The 25,367-nt window shown below is 34.1% G+C and overlaps 5 protein-coding genes across 5 annotated transcripts; 2 read left to right on the forward strand and 3 right to left on the reverse strand.

Annotated features, from left to right (window-relative positions):
• On the reverse strand, positions 1-1,617 carry GGS22DRAFT_175722 (uncharacterized protein). The gene is made up of 4 exons (XM_047963310.1): positions 1,216-1,617; positions 1,040-1,146; positions 936-952; positions 1-674 (listed from the first exon to the last, which is right to left on the reverse strand). Exons 1-4 carry the CDS (start codon positions 1,231-1,233, stop codon positions 598-600), a joined length of 219 nt encoding a protein of 72 aa, XP_047814014.1. The 5' UTR covers positions 1,234-1,617; the 3' UTR covers positions 1-597.
• A 6,464-nt stretch (positions 1,618-8,081) lies between these two features.
• On the forward strand, positions 8,082-8,992 carry GGS22DRAFT_193529 (uncharacterized protein; the record flags this gene model as incomplete). Its single annotated transcript, XM_047965395.1, has 2 exons — positions 8,082-8,393; positions 8,564-8,992. 2 exons carry the CDS (start codon positions 8,082-8,084, stop codon positions 8,990-8,992), a joined length of 741 nt encoding a protein of 246 aa, XP_047814015.1.
• A 339-nt stretch (positions 8,993-9,331) lies between these two features.
• Positions 9,332-11,047, forward strand: GGS22DRAFT_98966 (SET domain-containing protein). Its single transcript, XM_047968627.1, has one exon. It carries the CDS (start codon positions 9,510-9,512, stop codon positions 10,827-10,829), a length of 1,320 nt encoding a protein of 439 aa, XP_047814016.1. The 5' UTR covers positions 9,332-9,509; the 3' UTR covers positions 10,830-11,047.
• Positions 11,048-11,094: 47 nt separating this feature from the next.
• On the reverse strand, positions 11,095-11,648 carry GGS22DRAFT_193531 (uncharacterized protein; the record flags this gene model as incomplete). Its single annotated transcript, XM_047965396.1, has 2 exons — positions 11,095-11,207; positions 11,291-11,648. 2 exons carry the CDS (start codon positions 11,646-11,648, stop codon positions 11,095-11,097), a joined length of 471 nt encoding a protein of 156 aa, XP_047814017.1.
• An 11,098-nt stretch (positions 11,649-22,746) lies between these two features.
• GGS22DRAFT_98989 (amidase signature enzyme) lies at positions 22,747-25,189 on the reverse strand. The gene is made up of 5 exons (XM_047968628.1): positions 24,956-25,189; positions 24,625-24,871; positions 24,071-24,517; positions 23,322-23,994; positions 22,747-23,199 (listed from the first exon to the last, which is right to left on the reverse strand). Exons 1-5 carry the CDS (start codon positions 24,973-24,975, stop codon positions 22,850-22,852), a joined length of 1,737 nt encoding a protein of 578 aa, XP_047814018.1. The 5' UTR covers positions 24,976-25,189; the 3' UTR covers positions 22,747-22,849.
• Between the last annotated feature and the right edge of the window lie 178 nt (positions 25,190-25,367).

Raw genomic sequence — 25,367 nt, forward strand, 5'->3', positions numbered from 1 at the left:
CTCTGCCAAGATAAGACAGGGGTTATGTATGCCCCCTATCAAAATAGACCAGTTACCATACTAGAATCATGGAAGGTACGCTTGCGTAGATCAAATTCGGGCTTCTTTTTTGTTAATAGGAAGCAATAAAATCCCGCCACTACCATCTTGACGGGACTCTCTTAGTAGTGATGATAATATCCTACCGAGGTATATGTAGGTAGGTAGGTACCTAGTTAATGATGCGACGGCAAGTCATATCCCGTGGTGCTTTCATCCAAGCTATCTAGTAGTCATCTTAGAAGACTGCATTTCCGGTATCCATCGCCGACACAGCGTCCCAACCATAAACCCCTAGGTACCTAGAACTCCAAACTCCAAACTCCAAATCTAGTAGCCCCTTTTCTTCGCCATGGGAATGTACTCTGCAAATAGTGCTAAGGCCTATAGAACAGTGTTTGCGCCATGGCACAGTCTAGTGAGTCGGCATCGTTCCTAAAGATACACGTCATCGGATGGTCCCGATATATCCTAAAACCGTCGCTCCCATAATACATGTAAAAAAAAAAAAAAATTAAAAATTGGCTGTAACATCGTCAAGATGATAGGCCCTTCAGTTTAGATATAAGGCGTGGCTCTCTTGCTTCGTCTGATCATATGCTCCCACGCTGGGGGAGACCGAGGCCGACAATCGGCTAGAAGCAGCTTGTTAGCGAGACGTAAAGACTAGGAAGAGAGTCCTCGTTGTATGCCCAGGTGAGAAAAGGAAATAAGCTGAAAGAGGATGACGCCCATGCCACGTCGCTCGGCTACGTCCACGTCAAGGCAGACGCTGTAACCCAGATGAAATGTAGCACAGAGCGGAGAGATATGGGGAGTCCTGGAGCGTCGATGAGCACCAGAAGTAATCCTTGCAAAAACCGCTCATTGCTAGGTAAGAAACAGGAGAAGCTTACAGCACAATTCATCATGCCTAGCCAAAAATGTCAGCAACCAACCAAGTGTTATAAAATAGGTTACCTTTGCAGGTAGGTTTGCTGCAAGGCTATAATAAACATACCTTACTTCTAGATGCGTCACATTGGGCGCGCAGACCTTGTTTGTCCTCTCGTATACTGAGCACCATCTTTGTACCACGAAGCGGAAATGTTGACAACAGTATTCCACCTAGCAAAATTAAGGTCAGAAGAGTCTCAAGTTTCGAGACGCGCAAACCGGATAGATTATGAGATATACCTGGGTATAATCACACATTGTCGAAGAGCTTCCGAGATCCTCCGCTAGCTTATGAAGATACTCAAGTAACACAATTGTTGAGACGAGTACAGGCGTACAGATATCCCGAATTATGGCGGTTACGCTCTAGATAGACCCTTGCCAACGTTAGACCTAGAAGTCCGAGGAATGGGCAGGTTCGAGGAATGGGTAAATAGGGCGTCCGATTTGCCGCGTGGTTAATGGATTTCTCGCATAGTAATTCGACGCATTTAAGTAGGTAGGTAATATTAATGAACGAAGTTGAAGGTGGGTGGAAATATTTATGTATTTAAGCTTGCTGTATCGTCGATCGTGCTTTTTTTTTTTCTCTCTCAACTGACAACCCGAGAAGAAGTACAACGCCAGGAACCCTTGACCAAATGTGCCTGGATTCATACCATACAGACCACGCTACTCTTTTAAAAGTGCCAAGACCGTGGTACGCACCTATCATCGACGATATTTGGATGGGCTCGTCGATTATCGTCGTTGTACCATGATCCTTGCCAGACAGACAGACAGGAGTTAGCTAGGTCCTGGTAACTGCAGTAGGCATAGGCAGACAAGGGCCTCAGCCTCTGTAGATTAACCAGTGTTGCAGTCTAACTACATATTTCCTATATACGCGGTATGTACAGCACTGAGACAACCTAGGGTACCTAGGTATGTATATATAATAACACAGCTTCCTGACCTAAATCATTATATGTACATACATACATACCTACCTATACACATCAATAATACCTACACAGTACGTCGTGTACCTAGTAGTATTCCGAAGACCCGTCTTCATGTGAGCCAACGATCGGCAACCAGTTGTCGCTGGCCTGACGAAGGCGGGTCTCCTTTAGCGTTGGGTCACTGTGCCCTATGTTGACACCACGGCCAGGGGCAACTAACTAACGGACTATTCTCCGAGCTGTCAAGCACCCTGTGCGTATGTATTATGTACGTCAGCTAAGAATGATAAACTGCATGACAGGGAAAATAACGAGACTAATAAGTAATAGTAGTAGTACACCATAATAAGCAACATCCAGTCTAGGGGTGAAAACACATAATCGGGTTACATCTCGATCTTTATGCTTTCGAGTTATCTGCAAGGGATAAATATTATGTATTGTACCTTATACGATATATCGAAAGCAAGATAAGTACCTAACTGTCTACCTAGGTACTTAGTACTTAGTAGGTAGTTAGTAGAACTAGGTATATACAAGATTGTCGATACCAGGAACTCGGGCCAGAGTATCCACATAATACGGCAGAAAAGGAAAATATCCGCAACGCGGTGGATATTGTCCCCACCAAAGAAGGGGGGGGGGAGAAAAGGGAAAGAAAAAAAAAAAGAAAAGAAACAGAAACGCGTTGCGGCGCGGTACATACCTGTACCTAATACCTACCTATGTACATAGGGGAAAGAGGACGGACACCAGTCTGACACACCCTGCCTCTGCAGGGTCTAGACGCAATCTAGAATCAAGTACTTGACTGAATAGGTTAGTGACTATAGTTGAACAAGTTTCTATTCTGGAATAGGTCATTGCCGTGTTGCGTACGGTAGGTATTCCGTAACGCGGCACTAAAACGAGAGTTGCGGCAAGAAAATAACGAAAAGAATTTAGAAACGAGCTGTTTCAAAACACCGGACCATCATACAAATATAAAGTAGGACAACTCTGTATTGGCCGAGGAGCATACATCAAAAATGAGAGTGATGACTAGGTAAGTAGTAAGATAAAATTGATTACTTACCTACTAGGTACTAGGTACCTATCTGTTGAGTTGGTATGCTACCTAGCTTATTATCAAAAGTGAGCTATCATAAAAAGGAATCCTCGACGACAAGATAGGAAATAATTAGCCGAGGATATCGTACCTTGCTGGCTCATTCAGAATTGGCGCAGATACGGGAGCAAGTCTCTCGTAGAATAAATATAAAAAGAAGCGAAGGGCACTGAATCGCTCATACAAGGCTGATATCGTGTTGCCGGCGGATGACTACCTCCAATGACAGGCATCTACGTGCATACCTACCTACCTAGTAGGTACATCTAGGAGCCATATGGACAAGAAGAGGAGACTCGAAACATACTATTAGCTTAGGTCTTGCACGTGGGACACCCACGGCCATCAGGATCGTCGTAAGTTTTACTATATACAGCCAAGCGTTAGACGTCCCCACGAATAGTGGCCGAAATTAAAGCCAACGAAGTCTTCCAGAAGCCTGCATAGCTGCATAGGTATGCAGAAACACAAGGATTCGCGGCAGTTTCAGCCATTTGCCCATTCTGTTAACCTACAGCCGACGTTATCGAAACCCGTCATATATCATTTTGCAGCACCAAGACAAACCCGCAAACGGCAACGTGGTTAGCGAAGTCAGATTAAACATTCAGCACTCTTATTACGATAAGTTAGGAAGATTACCTACTACCTACCTAGGTACCTAGGTATCTAGGTATCTAGGTATCTACTAATACATACCCACTACGAAGTAGGGACGTGGTAAATAGGTAGTTGACCGTAGAACACATCTAGAAGGAATCGAGGAAGATTTCTTCTTGAGCGAAGATCATATATCTTTCGTTACCTACTAGGTAAGTGCCTACCTTCCCAGGTAGATCCTAGGGCCTACGTACCTCCCTAGGTATATTAAGCGCTAATCGAATTCGACATCGTAAATCATAGCGGCTTGTCCGATGATTCATACATACGTACCTGGGAGATATGGTGAACATGCTGACATGTCCCTGGAGCTGAGCCGTGTGAAATCCATAGCTTTCGGACACCGCCACGTGTCTTGGCTACCAACCTACTAGACATGTCCCAGCAGCCCAGTAATTCCCTTGCTAGAATTTACATACTAGATCCAGTTTTGCAAAGCCTCAGGTATGTATGTATTATCACTACCTAGGCTGCTAGGGCACTATATGATTATGGTGGAGATGTGGCTAATTGCCAGTTTAATGAATAAGGTGGTCTTTGCTCGCATTCGCTTATTGACAATAGGTCTTTTATGGCACAAGCCACGACGAATTCGTCCTAGAAATTTTAACACTGTTTCGTTAAAATAAAATACATAAATCGCGAAGTGATCGGTCCCTAGACACGGGGATGATATGCTCGCATACCTATGTCGCCATACGTGATCTTCAGTATCATCCGTGATGTCAGATTGTGGAAAGTTGGAACCCAAGAATTTAAATAGCCAAGCAGTTCTAGATACAGGTCTAGACCAATAGAGGCAGACCCAGTACAGCGTCTCGGGTCGCTTAAAGATGCGCGAACCCACGCCGTCGGGATGGAATTGCGCGTTATTTCAAGTACCATACGGACCCGAACTCCGCCAGAAGAAATAAAGGGTCACGAAGCAACCTTGGAAGTTGAAAAGACAAGTACTCGAATTGCCATCAGAAAATAATAGATATTATACATATTATACAATATCATATTTAAGAAGCAGTAAACTACTATCTGTTAGGGCTTTCCCCGGCATTTCTACAGTTGTCTTAACAACCAGTATCTAGTATTCAGTAGGTACCTACTAAACAACATATATGTGCTCCGACAACCCTGGTGGATGTATGAAAATCATCCAGGTTCAAATTTTATGAGGGTCTTTACGACTGGGAGCGGCACGGCTCGAACCGTTCCAATGATAAGAGCTTTACATAGGTTGATTTGGTCCTATCTTTCGATCATGTTTTTTCTTAAATAGTTACACATCACGAACAACGCATCGATAGGTACTAGGTAGAAGGAGAAGTTCTTTTTCCGTCAAGGAATTGCACATTCCACTCTCATTCGAAGCCAACGCCGATTAGGTACTACCTAGCAGAGGGAGCAATAACCATGCACTATGCTCAGGGATACCAGTACACCAAGCGATCGAGGTCTAACATTAGAAATGAACTCGGCTTGAGTTATGAGTATGGTTACATTTACATAAGCTCAACTTACCGGATCTGCATTTTTGCAGTACGAATACTAGGTAGGTACCTATCTAATATACCACAAGCGCTTGACAAGACTCCACAGTCGTGCCTCATATATGCATACGTTAAAACCTCCGCGGAAGCTAAGTTGCTACAAAGTAGATACCTCCTTAGCCTAGGGATGCCGCTGGTTTCCTGAGTCTTTTTGTCACGGGGCGGAACCAAAAGACTAAAAAACAACAACGTTGTTGCGCGAAGAGCTCTTAACTACTCTCGCTATAGAAAACACGGTATACATATAGGTGAAGCTCTTTCTCTATCCTACTCCTAGGACTAGCGGCCAACAGGACCCTCACGGGGACTCGACGGGCCGAATCCCGATCCCATAGACCTCTAGCTACTGACCTGGAGGAAGACCGATGTCTGACACCTTTGATATGTGTTGTGACAGGCATTACAAATGCAAGAGGTGATACTTACGTGAATCAATCGGCCTTTCGTTTATTCCCTAAGATAGGTAGTTACCATCTACGATCCCTCTCTCACTAGACGAGAGATGCCGATCAAGGTTGGTACGTTGGGAATTCGTCGGACCTCGTACAAGTCTAGGAATGGAAATCGTGTGCCTATTCATATACTTTTCTACCATAGAAGTTTTTATGTTAACAGGTACCTATACCCTGCGATGGTTTTAAAAGAAATCATGTTTGATAATCGACTATAAATCACTAGGTACCTAGGTAGGTAGTAAATTTCAATACGATATCCGTATCCCCCTTTTACTGGGTTGACTCATATCGTGGGGTGAAAGCTCCAATTCATTTAGGTTCATAAAGGAGCGTCTATTCAAACTGAGTGATATTAATTATTGGTAGGTAGGTACCTACCTAAGGTGCTACACACGATAGCTTCCATATGTATCGAGTACCTACTGGGTAGGTAGGTACTATGTATGTAGCCCCTATTTACCATCTCCATGAATTTAAAAATCAGTAGTGAAAATTTATCTTGCTTTCCAAGGTTACTAGTGACCACAACCTTCAAACAACGCTATCTACAAGGTACTTATCCAGGTAAATATGATGTCAATTATCTACCTACCTACCTCGGTACTTAGGTAAGTAGGCAAACAAGGATGATATGACCAAGTGCTTCGACGAAATAAGTAGGGTTTTCTATAGGTACCTATTTAGATATTGGGGGTCATCGTACATTTACTATGATGTGAATATACCTAGTTCTATAGATGTTTAAGAATGAGCTATGTTTTAGATTGGTGAGATAAGGGGAAGGTTTGGACAACTAGAGGAGTACCTACCTAGTATTGGTTTGCTAGGATTACACCGAAGCCCCTTATAGTAACCTACCTTATATTCTATCTTGATAGGCACTGTAGCAAGTAAACTCGTGAAGCCGCTAGAAGAATGCTTACCACGTTGTATCATTCGCCAACGATTCATTGATGATGACCCCAGACTTTGCGCTCATTAGAGATCAACGATATTTAGCTGTGGGTGTTAAGATGCGTGATAGGTATCTACCAAATAATCATCAATATGTCACCTACAGACTGAGCCCTTATCTGAGAATATTCTCGAGAGACTACCTAAACTCTGGACATTGAGTAGGTATTTATTTATTATAATAAGTTCACGGAATATCCTTCAAGCTTTGGTATTAACCCTAGTTTATTCGACGGCGATTGAGCCATGCTCGGCGAGCATGAAGATGGATACCTATTTCCAAGGCTGGTGTAAGGCAATATCTTTTATGGAAAAAGGCTAGTCCGTCGAGTCCATGAGGTACCTACCTACTGTTGGCCGTTAGCCTTGGGAACAGAACAGACAGAGAGCCTTATCTGTATATATACAGTGTTATCCTTAGCGAGTAATTTAGAGCTGCTCGTGTAATAAAGTCGCCGTTCCCTTACCATTTGGCTCCGCCTCGTGACAAGTAACTACGGTAAGGTCGACATACTCTCACTAGATACCTACGTACATTTGATTAACAATTGTCACAGATTTCGAGTCACCTCCATGCCTATCTGCCTACCTACCTACCTAGCTAGATACCCATTTGATCGAGTCTAAAACCTTCACGAACTCAGAGCTGCGATTCAGCTATGTATGTACCTACTTACTGAAAGCTGAGGAGGTCGGTATCTTCTCTTTAGGCAAAGGTGGGAATAGAATCTCGCACCGACTTCTCCTTCCCACGCAATCTCAAAAATTTACCACGAAAAGAATCTGTAGTGATTTCTCACTATAGAGGTAATAATTATTGAGAAATGACATTGTAAATTTATCCTGCTTTATGATCATTCATTCGACGGATTATACTTTAAATAGTGGTGTATCCCGCGAGTAGAATAGGGGATGAAAGGAAGGCAGAATGAAATTCCTAACATCAACGTAGCATCATCCCTTACTAGAAGGTATAAGTTCAGATATGGATAAGTACTAGGTAGATAGGTAGGTAGGTACCTAGTATATAATGAACTAATCGGGCGCTACCTAATACTTTCAACGGTCGACAGTCAACGGACGATCTGATCACCCAAAAGCTGTCTAGGTCCCGGGAGATTATCACGCCACCGGCAGAGCTGGAATTGAGTTGAGAGCTTCGGCTTCGGCTTTGGCTTGCTTGTGACGTCACTTTCATCCACATGGAAGAGTTCTATCTGCCTAGGTCGTCCTAGGTACTCGGTGTGGGTTGATCTATAGAAAGAGACGATGTCCGCGTTCGAAGTTTCATGACAATTTTACCGCAAAGCTACCTGGCCGGTATTCGTGCCCCTGGATATCCGCAGCATTGAACAGCAGAATTGAAATTCATTCTAATAGTTGCATCTTACTTTCCTGTCATAGACCAACTCTACCTACCTAGTCTAAGGCTCAAGAAGAAATGACCTTCCCTCTTTCTCTTTCTCTTTCTCTTTCTCCGTCTCAGGGTTCCCTGGCGGCAACGATATTAGTGTCCACGCTCGCAAGCTATGCTGGGCTCTCGCCTCCCAACATCAGCACGAAGCCCGCGCCGCCAACGGGTGACATGATGCGTATGCTAAACATAACTAGCAAACGCACGGCTCGGCTCGGGATGGCCCCGCTGGGCTTTCTGGCGCTGCACACCTCTTCCCTAGTACTTTTCTATCCAAACATCCCACCGCTCTTTCTCCGCTACGGCGCGGCGAATGGTCTTAACCCAGAACTTGTGACGGTATGTATCGCTGAGCGTACTCCTGCACTCTCCTAGCCCATCCGATGAATTAATCCTTCCTAACGGAGACAATAGAGGAATGGAAGAATAGAAGGATGATTGATCCTGTCCTCTTAAAAAAAAAAAAAAAAAAAAAAAAAGCCATTACTGACCCTTGTTGTTACACCTAGTGGTCTGCGGCAACGTCTATCCCTTTGGCCCTGATCCTATGTGCCGGGGTTCCGCTACGGTTGGGCGCGTACTCTTCGCTGGGTAAGAACTTCACGTTCGACCTCGCGGAGCCTGATGGCCTGAAGACTGATGGCATCTACCGTTACGTGCAGCATCCCAGCTACACTGGCATCATGATTATCCTCGTGTCTAATGTAAGGCTCCTAGGCAGGGTGGACGGCGCACTCAGCTGCTGGATCCCGCCGGAATGGTATAGCACTCTGCGAACTCTTGGGTGGGCGCTTCTTCTTCCTACCTGGCTGTCGTTAACCATATTCGGATTGTGGACGCGGGTTAAGGAGGAGGAAAGTATGCTGAAGACAAAATTCGGCGCGGACTGGGAAAGGTGGCACGCTAGAACGGCACGGTTCGTACCAGGAGTCTTCTGAGTCTTCTGAGTCTATTATACGGTGTGATTCATATAGAAGTTGTACGGTATTTGTGGGAGGGATAATAGGTAATAATAGGTACCTACCTACCTAAGAAATGGATGAATTCCAAGGTTATTACAGGGGACGCGCGGGGTAAGGTACAATACCTACCTAGGTACCTAGGTAGGTAGGATATAACCCCTCACAGTACTAGTCACACTTTTCTTGGGCTCCGGGACTGCCTCGTTGGTATGACCCACTGGATTTCACCTACCTAGGTACGTACCTGCCTTGACTTGGTAGGTACCTGAATACTTTTCAATCTTCAATTTCACATTCACACTTCTTAATCTTGAATACTACCTACCTACCTACCTACATATTCTGTACATACCAGGTGGGTAGATACCTACCCAGGATTCAACGTTCCAGATCACCTATTATTCTTCATTCAGGGTCTCGAAAACGAAAGCAACCATTATAAACTTTAAACTTCTCCCAAAAAAGTTACCTTCCGAAATAGCATGAGGTCGTGATGGCTACAGTTGCAGAACGCTACGACGCGCTACTTCGGTGGGTAGAGGACGACGGAGGGAGTCTGAATACCGCCATCGAGATCTATTATGACGACCTCACTAAAGCATCTTTCCGTGTGAAAGACTCATGTTCACTTGGAGTAGATGACCCTATCGTCACTCTCCCACTTTCGAAATCCCTCTCATATATTAATGCTATTGACAATCACCCGGATTTCGCATCTTTTTCTCTAGGCGACGTGAATCGTGAGGACACACCCTACTTCCCAACCGAGTTTCTAAAGACGACACCTCCGCACATCGCCGGCCGGTTCTTTCTCATGCAACAACACCTTCTCGGGTCCAAATCTAAATGGTGGCCGTATATACGAACTTTACCTCAGCCCGAACACATGGGTAGCATTCTTCCTGCCATGTGGCCATCGGACGATATCGACTTCCTGAAGGGGACCAATGCCTTCTCGGCCATTCAGGATATAAAATCCACCTTGAAGAAAGAGTACAAGCGCGCTATAAAGTTGCTGCCGGAAAGCTACCACTCGGAGTATACTCGACCGCTGTACTATTGGGCTTATGGTATTTTTACGAGCCGTAGTTTTCGCCCTTCGCTCATTCTCCCGTCGCAAACTTCGTCTAGCCTCCCTTGCGATGTAGACGACTTCTCAGTATTACTTCCTTTATACGATATCGGAAATCACTCGCCATTGGCTAAAATTGCGTGGACCACCGACGAACAAGCCCAGCTGTGCATACTTAGATGTAGGCAAACATATTCGAATGGGGAACAAGTGTTTAATAACTATGGCATGAAGACTAACGTCGAGTTGCTTCTTGGCTATGGATTTGTGATTCCAGAAGACGACAGCTTCCACAATGATTATATCCATATCCAGACAAAGGCGGATCCAGAAGCAGGCGACCTGGCTGCTACGCATGTCGTCTCACTGAGACCTATGACACACCAGAGCTCTTTAGTAGGAAGGTCAAGACTCCTGAGCGCGGACTCACTCGGCTGTCTTCCCTGCTTTTCGCACATTCAAGATACCCTCATTCTTGCCCTCTACGAGACCATCACAAAGGGAGAAAGCGAAACAAACAACGCCAGCCTGAGCGAAATTATGCGGGGAGAAATCGCGGATGATGTTCTCAGGAAAATTATTGACTCGCTAGGTTCGAAGTTGAGTATTGATCTGGAGGACTTGGAAATGAGCGAGCCCGAGTACGAGGCTACTAATCGTAACCAGCAACTCGTCGTACACTATCGTGAGCAATGTGGAAAAGTGTTGGAAAATGTGCTTCGGAGCTTAATGACGGGATAAGATTTCGTTCAAAGGCAGATGTACCAGATGTACCAGATGCACAAGTTTGCCGGCTCGTACAGGTGCTCAAAATCGATCAATTCACTGTCAAACTCCAAACTAGGGGTATCAAAATGCAATCTGCCGCCGACGCCCAATAATACCGGAGCACACCCCCCCTTTTTTTATGACCCAAAACATTCTTCATAAATAGAGGATGTGCTCACCCTCCGACACGCGTGTCCACGAGAGTTTCGTCGTTTCGTCTTCCGAAACCTCATCTAGTTCAATGATCTCGTCTACGACCTAAGCTTGATTGCCATCCCACAGAAACATCTTCTCCCTCATCTGGTAGGAAAGCCATGTTTTCGTTTAGGAGGTTTAAGCATGCTTTCGAGGCTAGTGTCCATGAGTCAGCGACCGCATAGGTATCTACGGGTTACATCGGAGGTCTTTTTAGCAAGACGAGACAAAACACTTACGCAGTAGCAAACCGATATCCCCGGAGCTAAGTGCCGCGCTCATTCGAGCTGAGTTATAGCAGCCATAGGTCTGCTGGAGGGCTAACATGCGCTTCCACAGCCTCTTGGGATCGCCATTGGTGCCCTCTTCTAAGGCTTTGAGCGACTCTCGTCTTCTGTTTCTGAACGCATCCATGCGAACCGACATAGCCTCGGAACACGGCGAAGGTGACCTTGACTCCTGAAATTTGTCAGTCGGATTGATGAGCTCGGATATCTCAATTTCATCGGGTGTGTTTCGAGCAAGCGGACATGGTGTAATAGCGTCGATATCGTCGACGGTGGTCGGCCGGGTCGACTTTCGCAAAGTTTTGGACATATTCATATTATACGTATCCACCACCCAAGGGCACCGTGTAGGTCGTATGTTTCAAGGTTCCTATTATATTCCAGAATGCTGTCGATAAGAATGGTCGGGCACTGACGTCCTTTGTATATTTGGGAAAGGTAGGCTTAATCGAAAACGATACTAGTCGTTATTATATCTTGTCAACAGCTCGTTATCTCAAAGGCTTAACGGATTCATCAGGATACGTAATTCGACACAGCCATAAATAATTCAGCTGCTATTCATATCCCCAGAGGAAAAAAAAAGGTTCGGCTTGAGATCGGCAGAGTGTGGAGCGAATAAACTTATATATATATATATATAAATTAGGTAGGTAGGGGAAGTAACATTAAGCCACCTGAGAATGCTGAACCGAGATGGCACACATGCCTCACGCCTGACAAGCCTTTTTTCTTTGCATTAGAGAGAGTGATGTGATGATGAAACCTGCATCTCACCCAATCACGACCATCCGGGGTCTCAGTCATCAACCCCCTGCCTTGGTGTTGGCCTGCAGCACCCGCGCATACTATTACTATCCATGGATGCATAGACTGAGTCAATATAGTTTAACGCTACGATGGCTGTGCCAATCAAGGTTAGATTGCCAGATAGGTCGAGGTGCGGTCGTCTCCAGGGACCGACGAACGACTCACTGGTCTAAGCTGGGACGATGGCGACATGCGTCAGGCTACCGGATTTGGAGGAAGAGGAGGAGATACAGCAGGTCCCGAGTGACCTTATCGTATGCATCCATGACATCTTCATCGAGGTATGCGTAGTCGAGAGCAGTACGTAGCGTTCGCTTACCCCTTTCCCTTAATTTTTGTCTTCTTTTTTTTCTATTTTATTTTATTTTATTATTATTTTTATCTCGAGAATCATCTAATACCTGGGTAAAGTAAGTACTAGGTAGGTAACCATATGACATCTACACGCATAATTTGTATTGTACTTACCTAGGTTTTATTTTAAACTGGATTTCTAGGTAGGTTCTGATCGTGTCCAGATGTCGCCCAGCAAGGTTTGGCTCGGACTAGGCCAGACTGGGCTCGACTAGGGGAGGGGAGGGGAGAGAGAGCCTGCAGCTATCGCAGATCATCAACTACCGACCGATGCATTTCCGGCATTCCCCATCACATTAGAGCTAAATGCCCCGTTATCGGCTGTGTCACGATGCATAAGATGACCTAACTAGGTACCTAACAAGTACCTAGTAGCTACCTATATATCTGCAGGTTCTAAATATCATAGTTGTCTCGACTGAAGCGCATCACGGTGTGCCTGAGCACTAATAGGTACCTACCTAGTAGTTATACTATATAGAACGAAGTAAGAAAGAAGAAAGAAGAAAGAAGAAGAAGAAGAAGAAGAAAAGGAAGAAAAAAGAGACTAGCTTTCCTAAGAGGTTTGGAGCATAGTTATAGGTACATATATGTAGGTATATATCTAGCCACGCCTTTGCCACGTATAGCATGTATAGCATGTATAACATGTATAACATGTGCGTTAGCAACGTCTAATTAGGGTTGTCGACCGCCCGGTCGGAAAGAGGACGGGATTGCTTAGGTCTCAGACGATCGCCTTCACGATCGCGAATAGTAATGGGTCACCAACAACGATGATAGCATGGCGCTAGATACTTTGTATAGCATATGTAGGTACCTATAAATCAGGGCCGCACTCTGCCCCAACCGCCAACTGCGCCGTGGTGGGTTTGTTGGCTTTGCTGGCTGGCGGGCTGGCTGGCTGGTAGCCAAGTTATTGCCAAGTTCCATAGTGAAATGCATCGTGTCGATCACGTTTATCACTAGTGCGGGGGAACACACAGACAGCCCTGGAGACAGGCGCAGACAAGGATTAGGTACAATTCAAGTAAGATCGAGTGCCTAAGTGAGGACAACACACGCTAAAACCTCACCGCAACAGCTAACTTAAAAAGGAAACGATCGTTAAAGAGGGGTAAAACAAGTAAAACAGCCGAAACCGGCGATTATTAAAATAATAAATATAAAAAAAAATATTTAAAATAAATTAAATAATTAAAAATAAAAAAGTAAATTTTAAATTTATTAAATATTATTAATATTATAATTTTAATTAATTATAAATTAATTTTTAATTAATTAAAATTATAATATTATATAAATATAATTTAAATATTATTATTATTATTAATTTAAATATATTTAATTAATAATTAATTAATAATGGAAAATTTTTAAAATTTTTAAAACGTTAATTTAAACGTTAAAACGTTAAATTTAATATAAAATTAAATTTTATTATTAAAATTATAAAAATAAATAAACGAAATAATTAATTATAACGAAAATATCGAAAAATACGAACGAAAAAAAAAACTTTTAAAATACGGCGTAAAAAGATTTTATTAATTATTAATTAATTATTAATTAATAATCGATTAATAATTAATTAATTATTAATATAAAAAACCGTATTATTTATTATTTACGTTTAAAATAAACGTAAATATATATAAATTAATATTATTATTTTTTAAAAATTTAAATAATAATATAACGATAATTCGTATTAAAATAATAATAAATATTTTAACGTTATTAAAATATTTTTAAACGTTTAAAAACGATATTTATTACGTTATTAAATAAAAAAATAAAATAAAAAAAAACGAAAATAATTATAAAAAAAATAATTAATTTTTAATTAATAATTTATTAATAAATTATTAATTAATTAATAAATATAAATTAATATATTATTATAAATTAAATATTATAAAAAAACCGTTAATAATTAACGAATTATTATTTTTACGTATTTAAATAACGTATTTATTAAACGATTTATATATAAATATATAAAATTAAAATATTATTAATATTTAAATTTTAAACTTAAATTCGTTTAATATAACGAATTAATAAAAAAAATAATTTATAATTAAATTAAAATAAAACGTTAAATAAACGAAAAAATAAAAAATTATTTTAAAAATAACGTTATTACGTAAATATAATAATAAATAATAATTAATAAATAAATAATAATTAATTAATTATAATATAATAATTATATTTAAAATGTTTTAAAACGATTAACGAATAAACGATTTTATAAATTTTAATTTATAAATTATAAATTAAAAATTATTAAATAAATTTTTATAAATAATTATTTATAACGTTTATAAATAAAATAAAAAAAAAATTTTTTACAATATAATTAATTATAAATTAATTATTAATTAATGAATTATTAATTATAAATAATTAATAATAATATAATATATTATTTATAATATGTTAATAACGTTTTTCGAAATCGTTATATTTTATAAATAAAACATTATTATTAATATATTAATAAATAATATTATTTTAATATTAATATAATTAAAATTATATTAATAAAAACGAACGAAATTATTATAATAATTTATAATAATATTTTATAAAATAAAATAAAAATAACGAAATATTATAAATGTTTATTAATTATTAATTAATTTTTCATTAATTATTAATTAATTAACGATTTAACGTATAATTATTTTAAAAAAAAAATTAATCGAATAATTAAAATTTTATAATTATAAATTTAACGTTTTAATTTTTTTAAATTTATAAATTTATTTCGTTATATTTATTAATTATATAAAATTATATAATTATTTTTTATTTAAATTTTCGAAAATATTAAATATTTTAAAAAACGAATTTTAAATTTTTATAAAATAAATTTTCACTCGTAATATAACGACGAATAAATAAAATTTATTATTAATTATTTATTAATTATAAATTAATAATTTATTATTTATTAATTAATATATTTTTTTATAACGGTTTTTATTAAATATTTTATAATTTTAAATTAATTACGTTAAAAAAAAATACGAATTTTAAAAAAATTACATTTTTTATTAAATAATAATAATATATTAAACGAAATATTACGGCGATATTAAATTTTTTATTATTTTTTTAAATCGAATATATTATTTATTAAACGAAAATATTTAAAATAAAAAAAATTAAAATATAAATACGAAAATTTTAAATTATAAAAATAAAAATATTAAATTATAAAAATTAATAAATTATTAATAATTTATTAATTACCGTTTAATAATTAATTAATAATTAATTAATTAATAATATATTTAAAGTTTTTATTAAAATATTAACGGTTTAATAATTATATATTTTAACGAAATTATATTATTTTTTTTTCGAACGTTATAAACGTGTACGTTAAATATAAATTATAAATATTTTATAAAAAAAAAGTTATAAAAAAATAATTTAAATTATATATAATGCGGAAAAATAAAAAAATAAATTTATATATAATTAATTATTAATTAATTATTTAAATTTTATATTAATACAAATTATCGTTAATATTAACGAAAAATTAATTTATAATTTAATATTTAAACGATTTTTCGTAATTTTATAATAAAAATATAATTATATTTAAAAATAAATTTATATATATAATTTAAATAAAAATTTTATCGAATTTACGATTAATTAAAATTATAAAATTATATTTAATAAATAATTATTTATTAAAATTTTATTAATTAATTATTAATAATATTTTTAAAATTAAAAATATATTTACACGTTTATTATTTTTATTTAACCGTTTAAAAACACGTTTTTTATATTTTTAAATTATATAAAATATATTTCATGCGAAAAATCACGTAAATAATAAAAATAAAAATAATTAATAAATTATTAATTAATAATTAATAATTAATTAATTAATTATTTAATAAATTATTAATAATAATTAATTTTAAATCGAAATAAAAAAATTATTTAATTATTTTTTCGAAAATTATTATTTACGTTAAATTAAATATTTAAAAAATAATAAAAAAAATTTTAATTTTATAATAATTAATTATAAGTAATATTAACCGCGTAATATAAAAACCGGATTTTTTCGCGTAATATTTTATTAAAAATTAAAAGTATTTTTTTTTATATATAAATCGCCGTATAATTATTTATATTAATAATAATTTAATTAATAATTTTCGAAATTTTAATTATATTTTATTATATTTATATATTTTTAATTTTAATTTATTTTTTTTTAATGAAATAAATTAATATAAATATAAATTTTAAATTAATTAAAAAAGTTTTTAAAATAAATTAAATTAATTTAAATTATAATAATTAAAATTAAAAATTAATCGCGTTAAAAATATTTAAAATTAAAGTTATATATTAATTATTTAATAAATTTTTAATCGAAAAGTTTTAATTTTATATATTAAATATATAAAAAATTTTTAATTAAAATATTTAATTAAAAAAATGGTTTAATAATATATAATTAATATTAATCGATTAAACTTTTAAAAGTTTTTAATATAAATTTAATTATAAAAGTTTTCGATTTAAATTAATTATAAAAAAATAAGTTAAATTAAAACGTATATTTTAATAATAAATTTAATAATTTTTAATTTTAAAGGAAATTTTAATTTTATTACCGAAATATGTTTTTTATTTTAATTATTTATATTTTTATTAATATACGGTTAATATAAATACATTTAAAATTATTTAAATTATAATTAATTAAATTTTTAATTAACGTTTATTTCGTATTTTTATTAATTTATTTTAACGAAAAAAAATAAATTAAAATTAAATATATACGAATAAAATAAAGTTTTTATATTATATTAATTAAATTATCGTAAATATAAATAATTATATAACGATTTATATATAAAGAAAAATATATTTAATTTTAACGGGATATTACGCGGGAAAAATCCGGTTTTCGTATTACGCGGTTAATATTATTTTTAATTATTTATTAATAAATAATTATTAATTTATTAATAAATTTTATTAAATAATATTTAAAAAATAATTAATTAAATAATTTATAAAAATTAATTATTAATTTAATTTAAATTTAATTATTATTATTTAAAAATAATAAAAATAAACTTTAAAATTTATTTTAAAAATTTTAACGTTATAAAAATATTTTATTAAAAAAATTATTATTATTTAAATCGTTATTAATAATTAAAAAAAATAATTTTATAATAAATAAAAACTTTTTAATATTTATTATTAATTAATAATTAATTATTAATTAATTAATAAATATAAAAACGAATTTATAAATTTTAAAAATTACGTAACGTATAACGTATTTATTAAGTTAAAAATTAATTATTTTTATTAAAATAAAACATTTTTATTAAAATTAAAACGGTAATATATACGAAATAATAAATATTAAAAATTAAAATATACGTTATAAATATAAAACGTATAACGTTATAAATTATTATATTTATAACGTGTAAATATTTATTAATTTTTTATTAATTAACGTTTAATAAATAATTTATTAACGATTAATAAATAATTAATTAATAATTAATTTTTTTCGTAAAAAATTCACGTTTTAATAAATAATTATATTAAAAATCGTTTATTAAAAATAAACTTAAATTAATAAAATTTAAAACTTTAATACCGGTTAATTCGTTAAATTTTATTTTATTATTATTTATTAAATTTTTAAATTCCGTTTTTAATTTTTTAAAAAAAAAAACGTAAAAATAAATTAATTAATTATTAATTAATTAATTATTAATTATCGAATAATTATTAATTAATTTTACGTTAATAAACGGTTTTTATTAAAACGTTAAATTATAAATTTTTAACCGTTATTTTCGTAAATTTTAATATTCGATTTTAATACGATTTTTAAAATTATATTTATTTCGAATTTAAACTTTTAATTACGTTTTATTAAATAAAAATTATAATTAATTTAATTAAAATTTATTTAAATTTAAACGAAATTTTTAAAATTTTAAAATTAAAAAAAAAACGTTAATAATTTACGTAAAATAAAAAAAATTAAATTTTAACGTAAAAAAACTTAATAAATTATTAATATTTAAATAATTATTAATTAATTTAAAATTAATTTTTTATTAATAAACGTTTAAAATTTAATTTTTTATAATTTTTATATTATATTTATATATATATATATATATTTTTTTTATTTAAACGTATTTTTTTATTAATATATATATAAATTTTAAAATATATTATTATTAATATTATATTTATTAATTTATTAATAATTTATATTTAATTAAATTTATAAATTATTTATAAATTTTATATTAAATATATTTATAAAAAATTAACATTATAATTTTATAATTAAATATTTAAATTTAAATAATATTATTAAAATTTAATAATTATAAAATTATAATTTAATTTATATATAATTAAATTAAATACGTTTTTATTTATAAATTATTTTATAATAATATTTTTAATTTAAAAAATAAAAAATATATAATATAAAATAATTTATTTAATTATAAAAAAATTACTTTTTTATAAAAATAAATTTAAAAATTAAAAATTTAATTATAATAAATAAATAAATAAAACGTTATTTATAAAAATTATTTTTAAAATATTTATATTAATATTAAATTTAATAAAAAAATAATTATATTAATATTATATTAATATTTATAAAAATTTAAAATATTTTTTATATAATTTTTATATAATAATTATTATTTAATTATTTTATAATTAAATTTTTATTAAACGTTTTAAATTATAATATTTATTAATAATATAAAAATATTTAATTTTTTAATATAAATATTATTACGTTAAATTTAATTATATTTTAATAAAAAAAATTAAATATTAAATATATTTATATAAAAAACTTTATAAATAAAAAATATTATTTAAAATTAAATTTAAGTTTTTATATAAATATTATATTATATTATAAAATAAAAAATATATTTTCATTTATTTTAAATAATTTTTAAATAATATTAATTTTATTTATTTATTAATAATTTATTTATTAATTATTTATTTATTATTTATTAATTATTTATTTATTATTTATTAATTATTTATTTATTATTTAATTATTTATTATTATTTATATTTATTTTTTATTTTTTTTAATTATTAATTATAATCGACGTTTTTTTCGTATTTATAAATTCGTAATAATTTTAAATTTTATAATTTATGTTATATTTTTTTAATAAATATTTTAATATTTAAATAATTAATTAATTATTAATAAACTATTAATAAAAAATTAATAATAATTTATATTTAATTTTTTTTTTTAATTTTATAATTTATATAAATTTTTTTAATATTTATATTTTTACGTATAATATATAAATTTAATATTATAAAATTATTTTATATAATTAATTATTAATTAATAATTAATTAATAATTAATTAAATTTAACGTATTTTTTATAATAAAATTAATTTAGTTTTTTTATTTTTTATTTTAAGTTTTAATTTTATACGAAAATTTAAAAAAATTTTTTAATCGTTATTTTTTTTTAAATTTTTAAGTTTTTTTTTATTATTTTTTTTTAAATTTTTAAGTTTTTTTTCGTTATTTTTTTTTAAATTTTTAAAGCTTTTATTATTATTTTTTTTTAATTTTTTAAAGTTTTTATTATTATTTTTTTTTAATTTTTTAAAATTTTTATTATTATTTTTTATTAAATTTTTAATATTTTTATTATTAATAATTATTATATTTTTAACGTTAAAAAAGTTTTAAAAATAACGATTTTATTAATATAATTTAACGAAAAATTTTATTAAATAATAATTTTATTTTTTTAATATTAAAATAATAAAAAAAAACGTTTTATTAATTAATTAATAATTAATTAAAAATTAATTAATAATTAATAAACGATTAATTAATATTTATTTTTAATTATTTTTTTTAATTAATATTTAATTATTTTATTAATTTTTTATAAAACGTTAATTAATTAATAATTAATTATTAAATATATTAAAATTTTTTATTTATTTATTATTTATTATTATTTTTTTTATTTAATTTTTTTATTTTTAAATTTTTTAAATTAAATTTATAAATAATTTTAAAATAATATTTAAAATTATTAAATTAAAAATGTTTTATTTAAATATTTATTTATTAATTAATTATTAATAATTAATTAATTAATAATTAATATATTTATATTATTAAAATAATTTTTTTTTTTAAAATTTTTACGCGATAATATATTTTTTTAAAAATTATAATAAATATATTATTTTAATTAATTAATAATTAATTAATTATTTATTATTATATTTTTTATTTTATTTATTTTATATAATAAAAAATTTATTAAACGTTATATAAATAATATATATTACGTATACGTTTTTTAAATTTTTTTTATTAATTATAATAATTTTTATTAATTATAATAATTTTTATTAATTATTAATTAATTAATAATTAATAATTATTTTTTATTATTTATTTATTTTTTATAATTAAATTTATTAATTATATTTTATTTTAATTAACGTTTTATTATTAAATAAAAAAAAAATTTTTCATTTTAAAAAAAACTTAATAATTAAAATAAATAAAATGAATTACGTTACATAAATTTTAACTAATAATTAACCTTTTTACCTTTATTATTTTAATACCGATCTTTTCTTAATAAAGTTAACTGTTAAAGTGAGTTTTTAGCGTATGTTATCCTCATTTATGTCCTTAATAAGATCAAACCTATCTAAGCCGGTGCTTCCTCCTTTTTTCTATTCCCGCAGTTCTTTAAACCCTCACTTCACTGTCCGCACCAGGGCACGTACGATGTCGAACGAGAGGCGATGGAAGCTCCGGAACGGGACTTGTAATAATAATAATATTATTATGTCTTCGGGATAGAGCGAGATGGTAAGGTAAACGGGCGACCGAAGTCCTATCTAGAGAATACTCGCTTTCTGCTTACCGCCTTTTCCCCGTCTCCTCCGATCCTCTCTCTTATCAGTCGGTAGTAGCACGACTTCATCACGAGTTGCTTCTCGCCAGCCCCGTAGGTACGTCAATAGATGGATGATAGATGATGGATGGGTCACGCCTGTAAGTCAACACCCATTCACTCACCCTCGCGTCTTTCTCCATCTAATACCTAAGACTTAGGTATGTATGTAGGTAGGTACCTAGGTAAGAAAAAGAAGAGGAGAGAGAGGAGGCCTACCAAGGTAGTGTCTATACATTTATCACCTACTGTTTCCATACTTCACTCTTTCTCGGCGCACTCGTGTAGGTCTTCAGATATTAAGATACCACAATGAAACGTCGGATGACCTATCGTGGGTTAGCGTCTCAGGCGCCTCTACGTACATACATACAATAAGCTTGCCCTGATAGATTGAGGACATACATATGTATTACCCGCAGATCCGGCGGGACAAGACTAGGGGTTGAGTTGGCTTGCATATATGATCGACGTCTGGAGACTTCGCCCCAGACTTCTATGTACAGCTTACTACATACCTACGTACATAGCATACGGTTCATGCCCTATGGATAACCACTTTCTTCATCCTCTTAGTCGATACCTATATACTGGAGCTGTTTAGTTGCCTATAGCTATTGATAGTTCATATCCACCGTTGTCATCTATTGACTGTCTTGGTATGTTAACATGGGAATAGTTCAGGCATCCAATTCTGGTGTAGTGTTGTTGAGCCATCATCAATTAGATAGTTAAAGACGATGAATATACGACTAGAACGAGACGATCGAGGATATTTCATCATGGAGTACCTACCTAGGTAGTCTAGCCGCATTCCCTTACTTGCCCATACTCATCATCACGTCTAGCATGACGTCGTACCATAGAAACCTGACGAATTGCGATTACCGACATTTCTGGGCTCTGTGCCTGGATTATGGTAAATTTGGGTTCAAAGAAATATTCCTCGTGATGCACTGGATTGTGTTACTACCTAGGCATAGTAACAAATCCCTGACAGGCGCTAGCAATTTATCCAAAGAAAGCAGAACTGGCAGAATGTTGAATCCGCTATCCTATCCGAAACCATCACGAGGTACTTACCTATCTACCTACCTCTACTTACCTAGGTAGGTACCTATATAAAGGGGGATTACTAAACCTACCTATAGTAAGACTATCTAGGTATGTACCTAAGGAATCCATGGATGATTAAAGGAATAATAATAATATTTTTGTTTATGGTATGTTTATGGTAAAGTGATTCAGGCTCGTAGGAAGAGAGATACGTGTCTAGGTAGGTACATATCACCTCTATTTCTGTACTCTTGATCGTTCCTCTACTCATCTAACCCTAGACCTCCAACCTCCCACGCGGCGGCGGCGAGGAAGACCGTCTGCTCGTCCCATCTTTTGCCCACAATCTGCATACTAACCGGCAATTTCTTTCCATTTCCGTCGCCGCCTCCAACCTGGCCCCAGCCGACGGGTATGACCAAACCCGGATGACCTGTAATGTTAAACGGCATAGTGTTGACCGTGTTCGAAAGTAGGAATCCCGCCTTCTCCGCGACACCCATGTCAGCTCTCGCATGTCGTGGCCCTACCGTCGGAGTCGCGGGCATGATCAGCACGTCGAATTGCTGCAGCGCTCTGTCGTAAGCGGCGCGGAGTTCTTGGACGTGGCGTACTATGAGAAGGAGAGTTAGTATTTTAGAAATATTAATTAAACATATGCCGAGAAAAGAAATTCTACAATTAACTTGACGGGATAAAAGGGGTAACTGTGGAAGAATCCCAGAAACGACATACCGGCTTTCTCCCGCACACTTTCCGGATACTTCGACCGGTCGCCTAGGAGCTCACTACTCAAAATCAAACCGACGGTAAGCGGGTTCGACGCCGTCATCGTCTCATACCATATCTGATCGGGGGTCGCTGGTGCGGAGGCTGGGAAGGGAAACGGGAGAGATGATGCTGTAGAGGAGCCTTGGCGGGCTAACAAAATATCTCCCATGTGAGTACGAGTTGAGGCCGTGAAGATATGAGGCGCCACGAGATGTAACGGGATGGAGACATCAGTGACAGACGCGCCTAGGACGGCGAAGCGTGACGAGGCCTTACGGACAACGGATACGACCTCAGGATCGATGCCGGCAACTTCGAAAGCTTCCTTCAGAACTCCGACGCGTATATTACGAGCAGCTGCTTGGGCGGTCCAAGTCCCAGCCGCGGTGCGCGCGGCGATCTGTTCATCGAGTATAGCATGATACTGCGGTACGGCAGACCGGAGGGGAGTCTCGGGCGTCATACGTGGGTCGAAGCCGTCGTAACCGGCAAGCGCGGTAAGGAGGAGCGCGGTATCGCGGACGGAGGAGGCCATCGGACCAGCGTGATCGAGTATGGGGAACAGCGAATTAATGCCCGTGAAAGGAACCAACCCATGCGTTGGCTTGAGACCGTGAATGCCACAATATGCGGCGGGCTTTTTGTTGTCGCGTTAGCAGGCGCTAAACATAGCGGAAGTTGGTTTAATAATGGGAGGAGGGGGGGATACGAACAATCCGGATGCTGCCGCCTTGATCACTTCCAAGGGCAAAGTCTACCCCTTCGCCTAGATACTCGATGGGGAGACCTCTAGCTTCGCGCCACTTCTTGATTACATTGATGGCGATAAGAACTGCCGATCCGCTGCTGCTCCCACCGGCAGAGTAACCCCTTAACCAAGGGTTGTCCACAGGGCCGGTAGCGCTGGTGCAAGACATCGCCGACATACAGTAATTCTCGCATGTCGAAGTACCTGTGATGACCGCGCCGGCCTCGAGGATGCGGGATACGGTGGGCGCATCGAGGATCGGGATGGGAGCTGGCTTATCCTTGGTTAGGTGGAAAGGCTGCGTGCCGCCCGTGGTTGGCACGCCCGCTACAGACGCGTTATCCTTGATGGCGACTTTCTTGCCAGCTAGCAAGCCGATGCCATTTGCAAGATTGGGTGCTTCGATATGTGTCTGGATTTAAGTCATTGGTTAGGCAATTTGGATTAAGAATACATGGTCCAAGTTTCAGGAGAAAGGGAATAGGGAAGTGAATGAAAAGGGGAAGGGGTAGCAAATACTCGATATCTCCATGCATTCAAAGGGTTCTCAGAAGCAGATGGTAGAGTATATGCCCGAGATGTTGGATCAGAAGCCCCGATGGCTGGTGTAAGCTGTGAGTCGATATAATCTGGCATGCGGTTGACGAAGTCTACGGATTCCTCCGCGGCATGAACGAAGTCGAGATACTCCGGCTCATCTTGAGGCCTTATGAGAAATCCATTTGCTTTCGCAATTTCTCGCAAAGTCTCGATAGAGGCGTGTCTACTGGATGAATGTCAATCATAAATCATAAATTATAAATACCTACGGAGACGTAGACTTTGACTTCGGTCTCATTGGATTACTTACATCACTTGCTGGGACGCCATCTCGACTTTTTCTGGTGACGCTCTTAATGTGGGAAGGGTAATTAATACCTTAGATAGGTAGATAGGTAGGTACCTATGTAGGAGATATATATATATATATATATGTAGGTAGGTATTTGAGAGTGAATGGGTGATTCCAAGGTATAAAGACGGGTAGGTAGGTAACCTCTGTTGTTTTCGAACAGTCAAGCTTAGAAGCGAGTGATGGACTATTTATCACCTTGACCGGAAAGCTAGACATCAATTCCCCCGAGGCAGGATTTCCCGATATCATTAACGACACCCCGAGCTCGCTCGACTCGTGATTGGCCAAGAGCATACGACGACCTCTATTCCATGTGCCGCTCCGTTGCTCCGCTGACAGTAATTCAGTAAGAACCGGAACGCCGCAG

This window comes from Annulohypoxylon maeteangense, assembly GCF_022496945.1.
Source record: "Annulohypoxylon maeteangense strain CBS 123835 unplaced genomic scaffold GGS22scaffold_30, whole genome shotgun sequence".
In the NCBI taxonomy this organism is placed as follows: Eukaryota; Fungi; Ascomycota; class Sordariomycetes; order Xylariales; family Hypoxylaceae; genus Annulohypoxylon; species Annulohypoxylon maeteangense.